At 28.7% G+C, this 21,342-nt stretch overlaps 3 protein-coding genes across 4 annotated transcripts; 2 read left to right on the top strand and 1 right to left on the bottom strand.

Annotated features, from left to right (window-relative positions):
• The first annotated feature begins 2,505 nt into the window (after nt 1-2,505).
• On the top strand, nt 2,506-9,444 carry LOC100166579. Of its 2 annotated transcripts, none has more exons than XM_008182122.3 (13): nt 2,506-2,714; nt 3,490-3,536; nt 5,173-5,328; nt 5,399-5,590; nt 6,038-6,157; nt 6,235-6,340; nt 6,414-6,525; nt 6,607-6,742; nt 8,265-8,390; nt 8,480-8,606; nt 8,674-8,794; nt 8,854-9,050; nt 9,127-9,444. In XM_008182122.3, exons 2-13 carry the CDS (start codon nt 3,524-3,526, stop codon nt 9,404-9,406), a joined length of 1,686 nt encoding a protein of 561 aa, XP_008180344.1. In that variant the 5' UTR covers nt 2,506-2,714; nt 3,490-3,523; the 3' UTR covers nt 9,407-9,444. The 2 variants fall into 2 exon arrangements, with proteins under 2 accessions (XP_008180344.1, XP_008180343.1); XM_008182121.3 differs by having other exon boundaries at nt 5,170-5,328.
• Nucleotides 9,445-10,061: 617 nt separating this feature from the next.
• Nucleotides 10,062-12,000, bottom strand: LOC100164564 (39S ribosomal protein L40, mitochondrial-like). Its single transcript, NM_001246151.2, is given in 2 exon segments — nt 10,062-10,923; nt 11,624-12,000. Coding segments are annotated over 2 exon segments (594 nt in total). The 5' UTR covers nt 11,840-12,000; the 3' UTR covers nt 10,062-10,545.
• Nucleotides 12,001-13,150: 1,150 nt separating this feature from the next.
• LOC100160447 (ribosome biogenesis protein NOP53) lies at nt 13,151-17,042 on the top strand. The gene is made up of 8 exons (XM_029487316.1): nt 13,151-13,309; nt 13,371-13,566; nt 13,673-13,822; nt 15,311-15,516; nt 15,631-15,941; nt 16,014-16,237; nt 16,333-16,599; nt 16,813-17,042. The coding sequence occupies exons 2-8, from the start codon at nt 13,454-13,456 to the stop codon at nt 16,892-16,894; spliced, it is 1,353 nt and encodes a 450-aa protein (XP_029343176.1). The 5' UTR covers nt 13,151-13,309; nt 13,371-13,453; the 3' UTR covers nt 16,895-17,042.
• Nucleotides 17,043-21,342: the final 4,300 nt, after the last annotated feature.

The following is a 21,342-nucleotide window of genomic DNA, read 5'->3' as shown; positions in this document are numbered from 1 at the left end:
TTATCCAAAGTAATAATTTTTAAACCTATATTATACCCAATACTAAATAAAGTTTTACATAAATTTTTGTGCATATATATATATATCCTATCTACGACAGTTATTTGGTATGGTTTTGATAAAACGCTCGGCCTATAATTGTTGTTACCCCGTGTAATAATAATACTATATACTATATTACTATATAAGTACTATATTGCTTATTATAACTTATGACTTTGTCGTTTTTTTCCGTGTCGTTTTTTGCCGATTACCAACAAAATCAATATACTTACCTCCAAATACTGATATTTCACGGAACCGAAACCATTATTCTGTAGTTGTAAAATTTGGTACAGAATGTTTTTTCTATAAGGAAGAAAGAACCAAATTGAAACCGTAACGGAACAAATCATAAAATTCCAACTTTCCAAGTTCTGCCAATATTATTTATTATTTGTTAATTAAAATTACTATTACTACTAACTATTTTATTATGTTATTTATTTAACTTATAATAAAATATATAAACACAAATATTTACTTCATTGTACTTTTGTGATTTTTTACAAACCATTAAACTCCGGTCATAAATGCCGAGAAGACATAAATTATTAGTATATGTAGCTATAGTTTGTTTCACATTAATATAACTATTATGATATAGCCAATCGGCTGAGACCAATGCACCACTTTTACTTTCAAACGTTAATCTATTATTATTTGACCATTAAATAACCATCAATTAACGCACCCACAGCTTACTTTGCAGCATTGTTTACAATCAAATGTGGTTTATACAATTGGACGGTAGTCAAAGATAAACAGTTACAAGAGATATCGTATGTCTAGTAGCTTTTTATAAGTTTTAAATAGGTAAAATTAAAAATAAAGATATAATTATGCAATACAATATTACTATTAAAAATAAAAACATAGAATAAAATTTTCTAATTTTACGATTACTTTGCTTAGATTACCTTTACCTATGTTGGTTATAGGTAGTACGACGTAGTACGACCAAAATTTCATTTAGTCGTTATACATGCCTTGTATACTTAGGTATATACTTGTTTATTTCGTTGTTTGATAAAATCTAAGTTTTAACCAGTCTAACTTATAAAAATATACCGGTAAATGAACCCACAATAGGGATGTATCTAAATAGCATATCTAAAACGCCGTGTGGTTATAATTTTATTATTTAAATGCATAAACATTAGAAATAAGTATTAACTAATAATCATTCATTTCTTATGACAACTAGATAATCGATGACAAATGTAATATTTATTCTCAACTATGTTTATATTAGTAATATTATATAGTAGAAGAAATTATTAATTATCTTCTTGGAAAACTTATTATATACGTGCAATAATATGCAAAAAAAAAATTTCTGAAAATTAAAAATGCACACTCTTTTTTTTATGAAATCAACGAAATATTATGTAAAAATATGCATCATGAAATTACGTTATTATACTCGTCATTGTACGAAACAAACTCGTTAGTGTTATACGGTACTATAGTCTATATATAATATATATGATAGCTATTAACTTTCAAACCTTTGTAGGTAATGAAATATATACAAAAACATTGTCTAAAAATGCACGACTTATTAGCTATAGTAGTTACCGATTTACGTATGTGTAGAAAAAAAAATTAATTTAATATATATTATATACTAGTATATACAAATTTTCTACAAGAGTGTAATATTTTTTTTACCACTAATATAATTGTATTTTAAGAACAGATATTACTATATATTACTGATGTACAACGTTTGATTATAAGTGTATTATTAAAGCATGATATGTAAATATATGAAATGACCATGGTGGATATCCTTGCGCGTGCTATACATGTTACATCTTCCTTTTGTGTTTGTTTTTCTGGTGGTTTCGTTTCAGACGTCACTATAGCTGTGTAATTATTATATATTTTACCAATTATTTTGGATTAATGACATCCCACGGTTCTAACTTACAAAACGAACATCGCGCGGGTACATATATTTTTTTTCTGTACGAAATGTACACCGATATGCGTATCCACGATATTTTTTTCTTTAAAGTAATGAAATAGTTTTTTTTTTTAGTAATTAAAGAATAATAATGATCTAAACTAAATCGAACTATATATCGAAGAATAATATTTAAATTATAGATTTCAGTGTACATAATATATACGCGCGGAGAATCCTATATTATAGAATCACGTTCGAATTATTATACGCTATGTACAATGTACATATTACAACGTTGATGCATACCATGCTCTAGATAACCCCTTCCATCCGCGATGGCTAATATGCCTGCGTACACTGATAACTGTACGTCTATATAAACATATATTATTATTATTGTTATTTTCATTTATTATACAACGTTTTTCATTCCCTCCTTTTCTTGTGATATCTTGTCATATCCTATGTATATTATAGTCATTGACGAAACACATTATTATTGCCTATACTCCCACCAGTGCAATGCGTATAAATGTATGTAAAACAGCACAACCGACACACAGTCGCAATGCAATTGATTCGCAACAGTGACGGAAGCAGTGGATCTTGTACTACTGCGTTGATAAATGTGTGTCACAATACGGTTGATCGTTTAACTCGGCAGTCGGCTGTACACGAAGGACAAACAATATACGCTGCTATTGGTCGCTGTTTTACCGTCGGATTAATGCCTATGGGCTACCGGCTTTATTTAATAAATGTGAGTACCACCTACTATATAATATTATTATATTTGACGAATAATAATATCTTTATATACAGTACATTTTGGTAGGTATAGTTATACGCAGACTTATAGGCGCGCGAGGTAGGAATGTATAGTATGATATAATATATACATTTACATACCGCTATACGCGTGCATTATGTATGTATATACTATTTAGAAATATCAATATCACTCATATATTTATTTAGCCTATTTTATATATAAACTCGAATATAAGTGTATAGTATGAATTTTAACTCGTACCCATATGGTACCAGGTACCAAAATATTTTTGATCAAATTAAAGCCATTCCCTTAAAACGACCCCTTTTAACAAGAATATTATAGCATCGATGATAATATAGTGCTCGTTTTCATATTGTTCATTTCAACATCGTTTATTGTGCTTAAAAATAAATAAATAGAACTACTAATGATCAAAAAAAAAATGATTTTTGATTTAAGCTATAACATTTATATGCCTCACTTAAAAAGGTGAGTCACATCAATCATATTGTTAAAAAACCATAGAAATAAAATCAGCGATTTACCGTTGGTATTTTAGACCGAATACTTACACTTTTAACTATCATTAGTAATAATCATGAAAAAATGTTTAGGTTTATTTATACTTAAGTACTTACTATTTTATTTTTATTCACACATGGCGTAATAGGTACAAAAAAAACTTTTAAACTATTTTAGACTTTAGTAAGCACGTGATTCATAAATTAGTCTAATGTACATTCTAAACTTATTTTTTCAGAGGTGACATCAGTTTCAAATACATATTAAGCATAATGACTAATCAAGGTAAGTTACTTTGTTCTGTAAATTGTACATAATATACCATTATTGTATAATACGTATACTCAAGATCACGTCAAATATAATATTATATATTTAATGTATTTATATAGAAAAAAGAATCAACTTAGAAACTTAGAATCAAACATAAACATTATATATTTATAATGTATTTAGATAGGTATTAATCGTAGTATTAGATATCTAAAATTGAGTAAAATATAATCTCTAAAACGGTCACTACTTTTTATAATTTTTGGCTTGCCTAGTACATTTTGCATAGGTATATTTAGTTAGGTATGTACCTATCTAATATGTATCTATGATAAAATCATATACATTTGATGGCATTTCAACCATATAGGTACAGTTTTAGAATTTCATTTCTTATCATTTAGTTTATTGTATTTTTGTATGTACATAGGTAGCTGCAAAATAAGATTTCTTCAAAAATTTAAAGTTTTAAAAATTAAAATTTTTTTTTTGTACTTTTATATTATTATGTTATTATGTATTTAGAAACTGAATTTAAATTGAAAATAATTTTTAATTATAATTAAACTATTAACGTAATATATACAACAATTTAATAGCTTGAATGAGAAATCACACAGTAGTAAAAGACGCAGAAGTGCATTTTAGAGTGTATATGAATACCTACCATTTCTATAATCCCCACACTTATTAGTAATTGGTTAGTAGATTAATTGTTTATTCAATATATTTTTACATACATTATGTACATATTAAGAAACATTTTATTTTTACAATTACCTACAAAGTACAAACTATACAAATATACAGAAAAATTAAATTGTATTAATATTAATGTATTTATATTTTTTATCTAATTACATATACGTATAATATATACACAATATACCTACAAATATAAATACCTATTTAATTGTTTTTTAAATACAATTTTTCGTTGTTACATTCCAACAGTAACGAGATATTAGATACCTATAAAATTGACTTTTGGTGGAAATAAATCATTTAAAATATTTTTTTAAAGTTTAAATATTATATAATCTGCACATATAATATTTACAATAAGCATATGTGCCAGTTATAATGTGATATACCTACTGATAAGACTTGATATATATATAATATCAGCCATGGTGATTGTCGATTGGTGACACTTTTTTAATTTAAAATATTATATAGGTCATTATTATTAGTTTATTACGTAGGTAACGACGATTATCAGCTATAGGAATTATATGTCTTACATTGTTTTACTTTTATAAAAAAATAATTATAACAACGTCTATCTGAAAATATAATATTATTATTAGCCAGATATTATGAAGGTGTAGTATATCTACTCATATAAAATATAATAAAATATTTCGAATATTAAGTTTGTTTGGCTATTATTTTCAATATTATAAAAAATAATCATATAGCAAATTAAACTAGATTCAAAACTGTTTCACAATTATTACCACAAAAGTTTTTCTTAATTTTCCCAAAACCTACAAAAATGACTTTTTTTAAATCATCTACTAAACCAAAACAATTTATATAAGTAGATAAATACACGAACACCACTCAAAATATTTCATATAGGTACCGAACAACTATAATTATTTTGTAAATGTGAGTTACTTTTTTCTTCCTTTTTTTAAAGTAGATCGAGTGGTTTTAATAACAAAGTCTAAGACTCCCACGTCAACTGTACTCATAGTCGAACGCCAAGCCGACAACAACAATGAGCACAATGAAAAAAACGAATATCTGGCTGGCGGAGAACACAGTGGCATCGTGATCAGCAAAATTGGGAAATACGGTAAAATAATATATATAGATGAGCTGAGAATTTAAAAAAAAATATATAAAACCATAGTTCGTCACAATAGATGTTCAAGACGAAACACCTGAAGACACATCGGTGCAGTTCTGCGTGTTTCTGGTTAATGGTCAAACGGGATTACACACCAAAGAACGACGTACCATAAGATTTTGGTGTAATGGAAATAGATCGGTGGACGCCTCGGCAGTAGCGTCTCAATTCTTTCAAGACTTAGTGTTACCAAATCAATTTCCCCTTGGTATTTATCATATTTTTATTAGGGTTGGGCCGATACCTCTTTTTACCGATATCCGATATTCCGATATATGCAACCGATAAAAAACCGATACCCGATATATTTGTAAACCAACATTTTCAGCATTAACAATGAACCGATATTAAAATATCAACTATACTATCAACCGAAATAATATTATCATTTTACATTTAACTATTACAATTTATAATCAATGCTATTATGCTGATAGATTTGGTTTTTTTTTTTTTGGTATCTGTTCAAATATCGGTTTAAAAAAAAACCGATACCGATAAACCCGATACCACCAATATCGGCCGATATCGAGTATAGGTTTTAGTATCGGCCCATCCCTAATTTTTATAAATAATCCTCGCGAGGCGCTTCAGATGATTGCACTTGGCCAACTTACAAATTGTATTTTTATAATTTATTTATTTTTATTTTTAGATTATGTTGGTTTCGTAAAAAGATTACTAACTTTAATGCATAAAGGCTACAAATGTGTGTCAAAACTCGAAATCGAATTAAAGGAGATGGAAAGAACAGCAGTTAGACCTGTAAATCAAGGTACAATGTTCAATACATAAAAATCATTCGTTGATTTCTGTTCCTAACAAGTCAACCTATAAAATATGTTTTTATAGTTTCTGTCGAAGGCTCGAAATTAAATGTGGACATATCACAGACTAAATTACGCGAATTGATTGAATCTTCATATCCTAACCCATTAACTATTGACGATATTAACAAGTAAAACTTAATTTTTTACTTATTACATTTTTATCGTTCAACTATAGATTCTGTAATTCTTATTTTTGTCAAGAAAACACGGATGGAAGAACTCAGACATAAAGGACAATTTAGAGAAACTACAACAGTCTGGAATCGTTAAGCCTGTCGACGGAGGCTACACCAGAGTCGTCCTCCACGACAAGGTAAAAAAAACTCTATTTTTTCTATTTTTTTTTTATCTATTATTTTCCAATGATCTATAAAACTGTTACTCATTGTTTAAGATTGTAGAACAAATGCCTGTCATTCAATATAATCGGCAACCAACTGTTGCCATTATCACAGCGGAGTATTGCGAAAAAGTAGCCGTTGATATTTTAATCGAAAACAAAGAAACATTTGTACGATACACCACTGTTGGTAAAAACACAAAACTTAAAATTTTCTATTTTAACTTATTTATCTATTATCATGTCACTATAGAAATTACTGAACCACGACTAATGAAAGTTTAGGTAGGTACTATTGAATGTAAAATCAAGGTTTAAAAATAAATAAATTATCAGTATGAATGCGTGCTAATTTTCAGTGTTTTATAAATACAAGGTTAAAGTGTCTACATATCAGTACCTATACTACAAGTTACAACTCACAAGCCTCGCCCACAAGTTTTCATAAAAGTAAAATTAATGAATAGGTATCTACTTATAATTAATAGGTACCTATTTAAAAAAATGTATAATATGCATTAATAACTAAAATTAAAAATTAAAACAGTAGGTACTTACTGTCTAAAAAAGTTATTTTGTCGAATAGGTACCAAACAGTATTAATCTCTCTATAAGGCTAGATTAAAATGCATTAGGTATTATTTATTGATATTTAGCACATGCTAAGTATAGATATCTCGTACCTAGTAACCTACCTTTAATACAATTTATAAAATATTAGACCTATTAACAACTCTATGGTAATTGGTAAAAAAGTAATACAGATACAATTATACGAAATAAATTAAATTTAAATCTGAATGATAAATAATCATTTTTTCAAAGTTCTGCGAACATAATATAATTATAGCCAACTCATTGGTATCTGCCAACCAACTAAATTGTGCATACATATTCTTTGCGATTTTGGGAATGTTTATAGCTTCGTTTTTCAGCCCCTATAGGTTGCTATAGGTGACGTAAATATTTCGTTTTCGCTCACAAAAATCGAAAATGTTTTTAGTTAACATTATCTATATCTATAGTTCTGAGTAGCCATTAATTACAAAAAAAATGAAATGATATCATACGCGTATGATTGTTGACTCGCAAACTTCCAGACTGATTTTGACGTAAATTTCGGATATTGTTCTTAGAAATATCAGGAAATTGCTTACTAGTTTAAAGACTAGGTACTAGACTAGAAATAAGTTTTAACCAAGTTTGAAAATGCACCAAGTGCTATAGGTAATATCCAAACCCAAGCGGTTGCCCATCTCGTTCGAATTTGTTCACAAAGCGAAGTGCACCAATTTTCATGTGAACTTTATGTAGGTAGGAACATACACTAAAATTCAAATACATTTATACGCCAATGTAGCCTCAAATTTTATATTCGTTAATTTTGAAGAAATCTAGCGTATTTGTGAAGTAATCTGGCGAAGTCTGGTTATAGTCGTTATATACAGCATTTACAGCTAGTATACTGTTGTGGCCCAGCGAGTTAGGTACCGAGTGGAACTTTGAATGAACTTTTATATAATATGATCGAAAACACCCAGAACTCTGAACAATGAAATAAGGAATAATAATAAATAATAAATATTATGTCTTATTGAAAAATGGGCTGTTAACTTTTTTAGGACCGGTTAAAATCCTAAAATTCGGTCGGCCGAGTTATCTTGCCTAACCGGCGCTGAGTTTGTAATAATCTAAACGTTTTTGTTTTTCAGGAGAATCAAATGTTTACACAATAGGAAAAATGGGAAACCACAGTGTGGTTTGTACCAAACTCCCCGCATTGGGTTTAAGCAGAGAAGCTACAACGGCAGCTGGAAATGCAATAACTCGCTTATTAGGTTACCTACTTAATTATTTTATATTTCCACATTCCCCCCTAAAAACTTTGATCCCACTAAACGTACTTACGTACCTATATATTTTATAGGAACATTTCAAAAAGTCGAACACGTCTTTGTATGTGGTGCTGGTGGTGGTGTACCACATTATACAAATTATGACAAGCATGTGAAACTAGGAGACGTAGTCGTTTCTCATTGTGGAAACAACCAAAAGTAATAATATTATAATATTGCGATGCACACAAAAACCGACCTAACAATTTAATTTATATTTCATTAGAGCCGTTTATACATACTGCAAAAATGTTTCAAATGAAAACGGAGACATGAAATTCCATTGTCATCAATATAGTCCAAAAATATTCGATTTACAAATAGCTGCGATGAAATTACAAACGGAAGTAAGAAAGATTTTATTTATTTGAATAGAGTACAGTTTGACATGAGCGATTTTCAACAGGTGAAATCGATTGACAAAAAACCATTATGGGATATATATCTAAGCGAAGGTTTGAATAAGATTGAAAAACAAAAAACCGATACTGAATCCGATTTTAATCGGCCGCCGGCAGATTCAGATAAACTTCAAATGTACATCGGAGGAACAGAATTAATTGAAATTACTCATCCCGTTTGCAATGCTAAGGACAATAATTTGTAAGTTCGATAATAATATTATTGATTTCAAATATTTTCTAATAATAAAATTACTAACTGATATTTATAATTTTAGAGGCACAAGAATACACGTAGGTCCCATTGGTGGTGGTCTAAGTGCTATATCCAATGCGTTTATAAGACAAAAATTTGCTGCCGAGTACAAATTACTGGCCATGGATTCAGAATTTGACTCCGTTATGGGATCACTAATGGGAAACTATTGTCATTCTTATGCTATTGTCAGAGGAATTTCTGACTATAAAGATGGATCAGTAAAAAACAAGTGGCAACCTTATGCCTCTTTGGCTGCAGCATCTGTTATTAAAGCAATATTATCGATAACCAACGCATAAGCTAAATAAAATTGGTTATATTCTCAAATAATCATAAATAAGCCTATTTTTGAAGACTTTCTATTTTAAAAATATTTGTTTTATAATATGGGTTTGTTGTTCCAAGTAAAATATAATTGTGATTTAGATAATTCAAACTATTTTTACGAATCTGAGTGCATTAAGAAAGTCAGTTATTCATATTAGTATAAAGTATTATTTACTATTATTTTATTTTTATATAGTTAAAATTGTATGCAACAGCTTTATAACTTATAATTTATTTATTCATATAGCCGTGCATCATGATTTTGAAATATTTATCATAAACATAAGTTTAATTACAGATTTTCTTTTATTAAATGTTTAGTATTTAACACTTTGTTCCTATATGTATATTTAAAAGTATTTAACTATTTATAACACCGTAACATCAAATCTAACTTAATATTTTCATATTTTATTTGAATATAGAATACATAAAAATATATTATATACATTATATAATAAATATTAGAATAAGTGGTAAAACAATGAAAAAATTGTATGATTTAAATTTTAAGTTATGAATTTCGATTTAGCAATATAATGCAAGATCTAATATGTATACGTATTACATCTTTTATCATTAAAATAAAATTTTAAAAAAATCAACATTTACACACTGAATGTTTTTGACTGTTATTTATAACTGTATTTATTGATTAATAATTATAAATACTATAGAGTATACTATATATCTATATACTATAGATTGCTGACTGTCCGGTTTTTCAGAGGCACAAAATATTTACTACCAGTAGATGGCAAGATTAAAAATCGTCCAGTGAGCAGTCTATAGTATTTATAATAAAATTGATGCTGTATTGTATATTTCAGAATTTTGTAAATTTTTGAATTGTAATACTTGTAAAAAATAGTTTATTTTGAAAGATATATTCATTCTTGTGTATACTGTAGCTAACAAAACAATATTGGAAAAATTGCATGATAAATATCACCAAGTGCTGGTGAATATATTTAAATTTACAACATTGAAATTATCAATTTTTTCAAAATTTATAAAACAAATAGATATATCCCAAATGTTACAAAATCTAATAATTTATTTATGTATTTAAATCTTTCATGAATAATTTTAAACACAAGCTACATTTATTTTAGTCCCATTTTTTTGAAATATCAATATATTCTCCATCAGGACTTTGGTAGTTTTCAATCGGAGGAGTTTCTACTGGTCCAGTTAGTTGACATGTCAATAATGATTCATCAATGTCAACAGCAGCTTGATACAAATCTTCAGAAACTTCACGTAACTCATTCAATGCTCGTTGCTGTGAATACTCTAGGTCGTTGATAACTTGAAGATTGAAAAAGTGTTCATCATGCTTATACATTGACCATGCCTTTGCTGCAACTATTCGTTCCTCGAGCTTATCATTACTATGTACTACAATTGGTCTTTGACGACTATCAAGTTCATTGGATAATGAAGCCATTAATTGTACCTCATCAATAGGTTTTAATGTTTTAGATACCTTAAAAAATAGAATTCAATTTAATGTTAATATTTATAAGTCGTAGAACAATATGTAAAATTTGTATATGTCTAATTTAGTTCAGTCAATTAACTTATACAGTTAAACATATTATTTTGATGTATAGCTAAAGAACACAAACAAAAAGCACAATACTGGGTTTTTGGTCATACTATTTTATACTCAACTAATTAAGATCAAAAATTATAATAATTATGTACAAATTAAGATTAAGTAGGTTTTAAGAGGTTTGATGTTAAAATAAATTGTATTCCTATAGAACAAACCAATAAACCAATGACAAACAAAATAAGTATTATATATATTTTATATAAAAAGTATGAACCTACACTAAATATTTTAACACGGGGAATACAGGTAATCCAACATGTATACATAATATATCAGACTAAATTATTCTTAAATAAATCTAATAGGTATTAAAAAGCATAATTAATACAGTGGTATTTTAAAGACTCAATTAGAGTCATTAGAATACAGAAAGATGTAAATTGTATAACATAAATGGCAACACATATTTTGTACGCAACTGCCATTGTTCAACATTGAAAATACACAATATGTTTCAAAAAAGATGTAGATTCAGTCTAACAAGAATTTTCATTTAAACTATACTTTAGAATGTTTTGGCATAGCTTATAGGTACTAGTGTGCAATCTAGGCAAAATATTTACTTTACCTTCTCCAATTTTCTAATGGATTTTTCTATTTTTTTACGTTTTCTATCTTCCCTAGCTTTTAATATCTGTGGATCCAAACGTTTCTTTTTTTTCAATGGCTCAGCAAACATGGGTACAGATGAACGGAAGAATAATGGTCCTCCACATGTTGATATACTCCTTGAAGCGACCAATACACTCGGTTGCATGGTGACTGATGAAAACAATTTAAACATCGCAGTGTCTATTTTACTTTTGGATTGAAAGACAAAGCCAATTAAGTAGAATTATACTAATAAATAATTACTTAAAAACTTTTATTATTTGCACGAATTAAAATATTTCCTAATAACTTAATTCGTGATGCACAAAACCGTAAAAATCCGTGGACAAAACTACAAAACTACGATATTATCAATTATCAGACAAAATGTAACCACAGAATAACCGTGCCTTCGATAATTCAGCGCTGCTGTAAGCGTGATAGATGTGATAAGAAAGTATGAATATGATTGTGATTGACCAGCATGTTTCTAACCTGCTGGAACCGCTGTTTAGTTCGCTAGGTTGTGATCACGATTTAAGATATACTATATCTTAAATATTTTAAATCGTGGTTGTGATCAATATGATGAATTAAAAAACGACATCTACCTATCACAAGCAGCGTAGTTTTGCGCTGAATTAAAAAATGACAATTTATAGTTGCTGACGAAGCGTTACAGCAGCGCTGAATTATCGAAGGCACGGTTATATTCTGTGATGTAACCGTGCCTTCGATAATATTTGGCACTGCTGTGCACATAGATATATACAACAACTAGATAGCCGTCTTTGTACTACGGTGGCGGCCGATATTGAAGTCAGCCGCCATTTACAAAGCAGGCAGGCACGGTTATATTCTGTGATGTAACCGTGCCTTCGATAATATTTGGCACTGCTGTGCACATAGATATATACAACAACTAGATAGCCGTCTTTGTACTACGGTGGCGGCCGACTTCCATGACAAGAAGGAGACGGCTATCATAGACCTTATACTAATAGACGGTACGTGGTAGTAGTTCCGGTGTCCAAGCGTGACGGCGCTGATCAAGGTAGTACACTGTACACCGCACATGCGCATTAGACGATACAATACTCTGTATATTACTGTATATAATATATATATATCACTGTAGCGTAGACCGCACCACCCACCCGCATCCCGCCTGGATGTTTCGTCTATTAGTATAAGGCACGGCTATAGACTATCTTTAATCGTGGTATAAGGTCTATGACGGCTATCTAGTTTGTTGTATATATCTATGCTTATCACTGAAAAATAAAATATTTACAATGATAACAGTAAAAAATGCGCAAACACAGTTTATGCATCAAAAGAGAATTTGTAATTATTTTCGAAACCTGGCAACACTGATATCCCAAACATTTTTCACAGATTTTCGAGTTCTCATAAGTGCACCTTCTGGTTATTCTGTGGCAATAACACAAGTTGTTCTGTGGTACAATGCATGATTTAAGATAATATTTATCTTAAATCATGGTACAAAGACGGCTATCTAGTTGTTGTATATATCTATGAGCGCACCACTTTTGTTGTGTATGTGTTTGTCGTTGAAAAACCTGTATATTATCTTTAATCGTGGCCACGAATGTATGAAGTGATAATTTCTTGTCCTAAAATGATAAGAATGTTTTGTAAGGTTAGTTATTAGCACGATTTAAATTGTAAGATAATATAATATCTTAAATCGTGTTTAATAGTGAATGCACATTGGATTTTCTTGTTGTTTCGTTTCGTCTTCTAGAAAGGATTTCCTCGAACGTGAAAAAAGCCACTACGAACAATGAAAACAAAGAAAAGAGGAGGAAGAAGGTTGAAAAAAGATTGGCGAAGGAAAATTGACGTAACTGACGTTGACACGTATCTAGAGGGGAAAAGACTCCAGGAACGAATAGGGTATGTAAGACCCAAAGGCGGAGGACCTTAGACCAATATTTTATATTATTGAAATTATATAATACAAATTTTTCATAAATTATCATTATTTTTTTTTTTTATAAAGAGATTCATTCAGTCAAAAAAAAGATGAAGAACTGTTTCATATTGATACAAGTGGAAAGAAACAAAAGTCTAAGAAAAAATCCTTAAATGCACCTTTGAAATGCCTATCAATCTTACAATCAACATCTGCTATCCCGCCACTTGCTAAAAGGTAAACTTGAAAGTACTACACATATAGCTTCTAGGTAGATTATTACATCTCAAACTGTTCTCTTTATTTCACACCATTTACATTTCAACCGCCTGCTGGGATCACCAGGGATGTTAAGGACAGATAACTTTGAAACAAGTGGATTGCGACGGTTGGATATTTTAGAGTGAAAGCGTTTATAGAAATTTTTGGCTACTTATTTTAATGTTGGAATGGAGAGGTCTTTGTGGAGTGTATGGTTTGATACATAGAAAAGAGCTTTTGTGATTTTACGGAGACATTTGGATAGGAAAGTTTGGATTTTTCTTATATTCGGGGGCTTGGCTGAGCCGCAGAGCTGTATGCCATATGACCATATTGGTTTTAGGAGAAGTTTATATAGGAGGATTTTATTGTTTAGTTATATGTGTTTTGAAGTTAGGAGGAACCGCGGCTGGCGAGATCGGTTTTTGAGGGTAATGTGCTTGGTATGGACATGGTGGACACAGGTCAGTCTTCTATCAATTGGAGACCTAGATAGCAAACATTCTGTGAGGGGGGATGGGGAGATTATTGAGAGTTATGGTAGAGCAGTTGAGTTATCTTAATGTGAAAGTGCAATGATTCATTTATTTTGATTCCCCATTCCTTGTACCATGTTTGGTAGTAGGTTAAGGTGTGATTGGATTAGGTTTGATGCTATTTCAGGTTCTGAGTAGAAGTGATGGCAAGAATTGCTTTATCATCCGCAGAGTCACCTGTGATTGTATTGTTTGTTGTGGGTTGATCTGAGCTGTATAAAATAAATAGGAGTGGGGCTATACAGCACCTTAGGGAACTCCAGCGTGAATGGGATTAATTTTGGATAAGGCTGACCTTAAACGTATGGCGAAATGTCTATGCTCAAGGTATGATTTGAATAGTAAGTAGTAGTAAGGTAAAAAGATTGTATTGAAATTAATTTAAATATTTAGGTATGTAGCTTAATTTGTATTATTAAATATGTGATTTAAATGTATTTAAATACACTCTATAGTTCTACACTTAATGAATAAATTGTAAATTAGAAAAATGAATTGTACTTATTATCTTGTAAATATTTAATATTGAATTATTAATCAAAAAAATAGAAAACTATTTCCAAAAAGCAAAAAAAAAAAAAATGAAAAACTATAAGATAACATTATTTTTTTTTGATATGTCCGATTTTGTTGAATGGATCGGTATTGAAAAAAAAAGGTTACCACTACACGTTACCCCTTAATTAAATTTTGCAGTTACCAGTAATTGTTAATCGCTTTTTTAAATCGGAACTTACAAACTGGGAAGCGTTTACCAGACCCAAACTTGGTTATGGTAACTGGTTACTGGTTTCAAGCCCTGAATTAAACTTTGTTTTAGGTATACATATAGTTTGCATTATCTTATTTTTAATTGGAAGAAAAAATTTTATTAGTTACTCAAATGTTAAAATGAAAATATTTAAGTTAAAATTGATTTAATTTTTAGAAGTGTAAAAAAATACAAAAAGAATAATAAAAAGGATGATGATTTTGACAAAAACATTAAACCTCTCAAGAAAAAAGGAGGTATAGTTAAGAAAAAAGAGGCGAAGGAATTAAATAAAATTCTAAAGGCTAAAGTTAAAACATTGGAACTAAAAGAAAATTCAACTAAAGATCTCTTTGACAAGGATTTATGGACAAGTTATAGAGGTATTCATATTATATAATATAAACTTGATAAAATACATACATAAAATGTAAAGGTTTATTTATAAATAGGTTATTTCGGATCAGTAATTGTTTTATATTTTTGTTTTTAAATAGAACCAGGACAAAGAAAAGATAAACTCATAAAAAATGTTATTAAATGGTTGCCAAGTGAAGTATTAAATCATAATGCTAAAATCCTTCCGAAATTAAGTAATAAAAAAATGTCACATCCGAGCCAAACCACATGCAAAGCTGAAGATATGAAATGTCCACACCCGGGTCTTTCATACAATCCCACAATTGAAGATCATGTTTCATTATTGGCTAATATTGCTGAAAAAGAAACAGAGTTGATAAAGCATGAAGCTCATATGAATAGAGTTACACGAAACTTATTCAAACAAGTTTCTAAAGAAAAAAATGAAGTAAAGTTTATATATGAAATGAATACTATAATATTTAAATAGTATGATTGTACTAAATTTTTAAATTTTTAGCAAATGATAATTGAAGAATTAACTGAAGGTCTGCCTGGCTTTACGGATGATACAGTTAAAGAAGTAAACGAAGATACTTCTGAGTTTAAAGCCATTAACCCACCTACTACAAGAGATAATCAAAAGACTATTAAAAAACGTAAGATTCAGAGACGATTGCGCAATGAAGAAAGACAACGTATGAATGCTAAAATTGAAAAGAAGAAAGTTTCTGATCTTTATAGGTAAATTCTTCAAATACATCCATACATTTATTCATGGAAAATAATTAAATTGTTGAATAATATTTATTTACTATATTAACTATTTTTATTTTTAGATTACGCTATATTAGAGAAGAATTAGATGAATTGGAAAATACAACTAATAAAAAAAAACTTAAGAGATTACAAAAGAGACAATTAAATAACATTAGCACCAGGCGTCTAGGAACCAACAAGTTTACAGAGTCATCAGATACTTTTGCATTACCAAAAGATTTAAAAGGTACACTAAGAGAAACTGAACCACAAGGAAATATATTCAAAGATTGTTTTGAAAGTTTACAAAAGCGGAATATATTATCTGTTGGGAAAAAACAACTTAAGTAAGTTAACGAACAAATTTAGTATTTTAAATTAATAATTATGTAGAGTTGCATAAATTATTGATTAATTGATTTAATGCTTCACTAAAATTTAATGGACCAATCATTGACTAAATCATATTTAGGGTTCATTAGCTCACTATTGATTCATTAAATATTGGTGGCATTAGAAAGTTACCTTTTGTTTATACTTGATAAGATTCTTTTTTTTAGGATTCATAAGAAAAAAGTACAAGCGTTTATGCATCCTGCTTTTAAAGTAACTCCGGATATGTTAACAAAGTATAGTGTATAATTTGATGATTGATTATTGGTGAAGAAATAATAACATATTTTGGGTTACATAATTCATTATTATATTGAAAGTATTGAAACCTTACTTTCATAAGTTTTATATTTAAATAACATCTAGATTATTACTACTAATAAAGGTTTTTAAAATATTATTGACTTTTATTTTAAGTACAGTAGTTGCTTTTTTATTCCACACATATTAGGCAGAAAAGTGTTTTCTTTGGATTAAGCAATCTTTATTCAGTCCTAAGAATTTTTGTCCGGATTAAAAGGTTACTACTGTATGTCTGTATAATATATATTATACATGTGTATGTTTTACCTAACCTTTTAAGTTAAAATATATGAATTAAAACTATTGAAGATACAAAAGATTGAAAAAATAGTACATATTGTAATATTTGTACTTTTTACAAAGTTAGTTTGAATTATTTGCATGCGTTTATGAACTAATTATCGTTCAATTTTGGACTTTTAAAAAAATATGCGAAATTTAAAGATGTTAGAAAAATAATTTTTGTTTATTAAACTGAAACGAGTCTAAAAATGTATTAAATTAAAATATAATAATTAACTAAAATAATTGAGCTGTACTTTTAACCTGTAAAACTTAGGTCATTGCATTGCCCATTGTATTTTGTGTAGCATTGAATAACCTACCTTTGTTATCAAATTTAAAATGCCTCAAAACTACCTAATATTTATAATTTTTTTTTATCTATTGGGGAAACTGATTTCATACCATTTATGAGCTTCCCAAAAAATTACTCTTAGCCAGATCTACAAGGCACAATAACTTTAAACAGTACAACTAAACACAAAGTAGTCACCCATTGTGAAATTCACAAAAGTCGCCTAAAACAGATGTCCCCAAACATTAAAGTATGACCCATTATGGAAAATGTTAAAATGTTGGTGACCCACAACATTATACCAACTAGCTATATTTTTTTTTCTTCATTGTTGATCGTTATTTTTGCGATCCATTTTAGTATGGAATCATTGTGGTAATACATCTACTGGCACACGTCTTGTAATCGTGGCGGATAACGTACAATGATAAAACTAAATTTGAATATAAATATACGGTATAGACATATTTATAGTAAGTTATAGTGCAAAGGTGAGTTCTAACTAATTAGTTTTAATTTTAGTAAGTAATATAAAGTAAAAAAAGTTTATAAGTATTAATTTTGTAACTTAACTAGTTGAATTTAATGTGTAAAATAATCTAATCTAACTTGTTTAAAATAATAAGTAACTAAAAACTAGTTTTTTTTTTTCATTTATTGAATTTTTAGATTCTGAGCGGAGCAAAGAAGCTAGTGGTATTGCAATGGTTTTTATTTTTTATTTTTTTATATCCTATATACAAAATTTCTTCCAGAAGGAGTGCTTCGATTTCAACATGTAATACCTTATCTTTTAGCAAATTTGATCAAGATGGTACTTTAGGTCATTTTTCTATTTTCTCAATATTTATTTAATTCCACAGGAAAAACCACTGACAAATTACAAAAAACCCCTAAAAATGGGATTTTAATTTCTAACGCTTTACTTATCACCATAGAAATGAATAAAAAATAACGATTTTAGTTATTTTTTTTGTAATTTATATTATTATTTCAACTTACAGTCTTTAATAAAATATAATAACTATTAAAACATAAATAAAATTATCCAGACTGATGAACCACCTCTGCTCAGAATCGTTTTCGTATACAATGATACGATATCATTAAATTTAATACAATCCATTAAACATAAAACAGTAGGTATCTACACCACTGTGTAGTTCTGAAATAGAAACTATAATAATATAAGTACCTATCATAGGCGTGCGCAGGAGCAGTGCCGTAACTAGAGAGTCAAAGACCCAGGTGCAAACAAATGCATATGGGCCCCTCTTTCTTGAGATACATAAAAAAAGTCGGACTGACTTCACACCATGGGAATTTTTACTCCCTAGATAGGTTAGTATTTGTGGTTGTATTGAATTTATTTATAATAAAATATAAAAATAACAATTTTAGTTTTTATGTTACACCAGAAATAAAAATGTGGGTTAGTGGATGTCGCTCTGTTGTACAGTAGGTAGGTTACAAGTGGGTGACTGTAATGGATGGTGTTAAATTTGAATTCAAAAATATAATATAATTGTATAAGAAAAACGATTCTGAGCGAAAACGGTCAGTCAGCCTACTAGGATGATATTAAGGTGACTAAAGTAATTTATATAGAAGCTATTCATGTGGAACCTTGTTTTAAATTTGTAATCCTTATCTATAAAAGTTGAACATTTTATAAATTTGTAACTACAAAATAATGATTCAATTTTAAATAAGATAAATTTTGTCAAAATTCGAACTTTAATTAATGCTTATAAAAACAAATTGTGCCTATGTATTTTTAATACTTTTCAGAAATTGAAAAATAAACAGATAAAAAAACTAAAAAAATTGACAAATGACAAAGTCCGTCAACAGCTCAAAAAGAGTCAAATTATTTCGAAAATTTTATCGTGTACAGAAAATGCTAATATAAACATTCAGTGAAATTTTCAAATATCTACAGTCATTTATTTTCAATTACAAAAAATTAAAAAAATCGTTACATGAGAAATCGAGTGAATATCAAATGTTGTAAAAATATAAATTTCAAACGCTCATAAAAATTTAATTTGGCATTCTTGTAGACATTTTTTTTTTGAAAAAGGTCGACAAATTTATGAAGAATCTTGCATTAAATGTTATATAGAAAATGCTAAGATAAAAATTTTGTCAAAATTTAATGTACCTACAACCTACGGTCATTTGTTATAGAGTTGCACCAAAAACCAAAATCGATTTTCTGGAAAACAGATTTTGCGTAAAAATTCCAATTTTTCTTTAGTTTTTCACGTCGCTTTTGAAAACTACTGGGAAATTTTTGCTTTTGACCCCCAATAGTACCAACTAGACGGACCAGGCTTTTACATTTTGTTATATGAAATTAAATTCAAGATAATAACAAAATTATAATGAATCAAATAAAAAAAAAAAATTGACGTCTATCCGCTAAGGGCCCTTCGCCCCTGCGGGCCCCAGTGCTGTGCACCACCTGCACCTATGATTTTTACGGCACTGCGCTGCAGGAGGGATGCTGGGTATGCCATGGCATCAGCTGCAGGGTTATTATAACCATATAGTTTTTAGTTGTAAATGTTTAGATTATAAATTAGAATCATGAACCTACCGTATCTTAGTTGAAGTTCGATAATTTAAATATTTTGAATATTTTAGATTCTAAGTGGAATGATGAATGTATATTGATTTTACAATGATGTGTGTTTTTTTTTTTATTTTTTTTTTTTTCGTGTCTGTCTTCACCTTTTAGGACAGTAAAAGTGCTTGGATTTTCTTCAACAGTACCTTTTCTGATAGGAAAGTGAATCTAGTTGGTACTTTGGGGGGTCAAAAGTAAAATTTTTCCAATAGTTTTCAAGAGCGCAGTGAAAAACAAAAGAAAAATTAAGGAAAAACGGGAATTTTTACGCAAAATCTGTTTTCGAGAAAATTGATTTTGGTTTTTGGTGTAACTTTAAAACAAATGACTGTAGATACATGAAATTTTTCACTGGTTGTTTATATTTCCATTTTCTATACATGATAAAATTTTCAAAATATTTTGATTTGTTTTGAGCTGTTTACGGACAATTTCAGTTTCCAATTTAATTAGTTTTTTTTCTATGAATGTCAATAAAACTTTATTTGTTGAGTAAAAATACTTGAAAATTTAATACAAGGCTCCTACTATATTGTTACAATGACATTTGAAAAATATTAAAAATCCTTAGTCACAGTTTTTTTTTATTAGCATTTAAAGTTCAAAAATTGACAAAATATGTAAAAATCACGAAAATTAGAAAATTATTTTGAGTTAATAATTCGTAATTTTTTTTTCTTTTAGAACTAAGATTTTAAAATGTAATACAATATTCCTTATAGGATAATCTACCTTTATCAAAAAAAAAATGTCTATAATAAACTCAAATTAAATTTTTATGAGCGTTTGAAATTCATATTTTTACAACATTTGATATTTTCGATAATTCAAATTTAATACTATCCATTATACAGTGACCCACTTGTAACCTACTGTACAGTAGAGCGACATCCACTTACCCACCTTTTTGAATATGCAGACACAAAAAATTTAAAAGACACACATCATTGTATCGCTTCGCTCAGAATCTATATAATAGGATTGTGTTTACTTGGCGAATTATGAACCATATACTAGATATTCGGATAAATATTTATGTAAATTTACATTTAAAACAACCCATTTGAAAATATACCAACTTAGTAGAAGGGTATAGGAGAAATGTCCACATATATTAATAAGTGAAAACACGATAGCCCCCCAAAAAAAAAAAATTTGGATAGCTACATTATAGTAATACAGTGG

The sequence above is a fragment of the Acyrthosiphon pisum genome, chromosome A1, assembly GCF_005508785.2.
Source record: "Acyrthosiphon pisum isolate AL4f chromosome A1, pea_aphid_22Mar2018_4r6ur, whole genome shotgun sequence".
In the NCBI taxonomy this organism is placed as follows: domain Eukaryota; kingdom Metazoa; phylum Arthropoda; class Insecta; order Hemiptera; family Aphididae; genus Acyrthosiphon; species Acyrthosiphon pisum.
This window is presented reverse-complemented; position numbering and strand designations above follow the sequence as displayed.

Coding starts and splice junctions, on each gene's coding strand:
- LOC100166579 (XM_008182121.3), top strand. Junction 5,329..5,398: donor CAGCAAAATTGGGAAATACG/GTAAAATAATAT, acceptor TCGTCACAATAG/ATGTTCAAGACGAAACACCT. Junction 6,526..6,606: donor GAGTCGTCCTCCACGACAAG/GTAAAAAAAACT, acceptor TCATTGTTTAAG/ATTGTAGAACAAATGCCTGT.
- LOC100160447 (XM_029487316.1), top strand. CDS start 13,454: ATGAAAACAAAGAAAAGAGGAGGAAGAAGGTTGAAAAAAGATTGGCGA. Junction 15,517..15,630: donor TTTATGGACAAGTTATAGAG/GTATTCATATTA, acceptor GTTTTTAAATAG/AACCAGGACAAAGAAAAGAT. Junction 15,942..16,013: donor TTTCTAAAGAAAAAAATGAA/GTAAAGTTTATA, acceptor TTAAATTTTTAG/CAAATGATAATTGAAGAATT.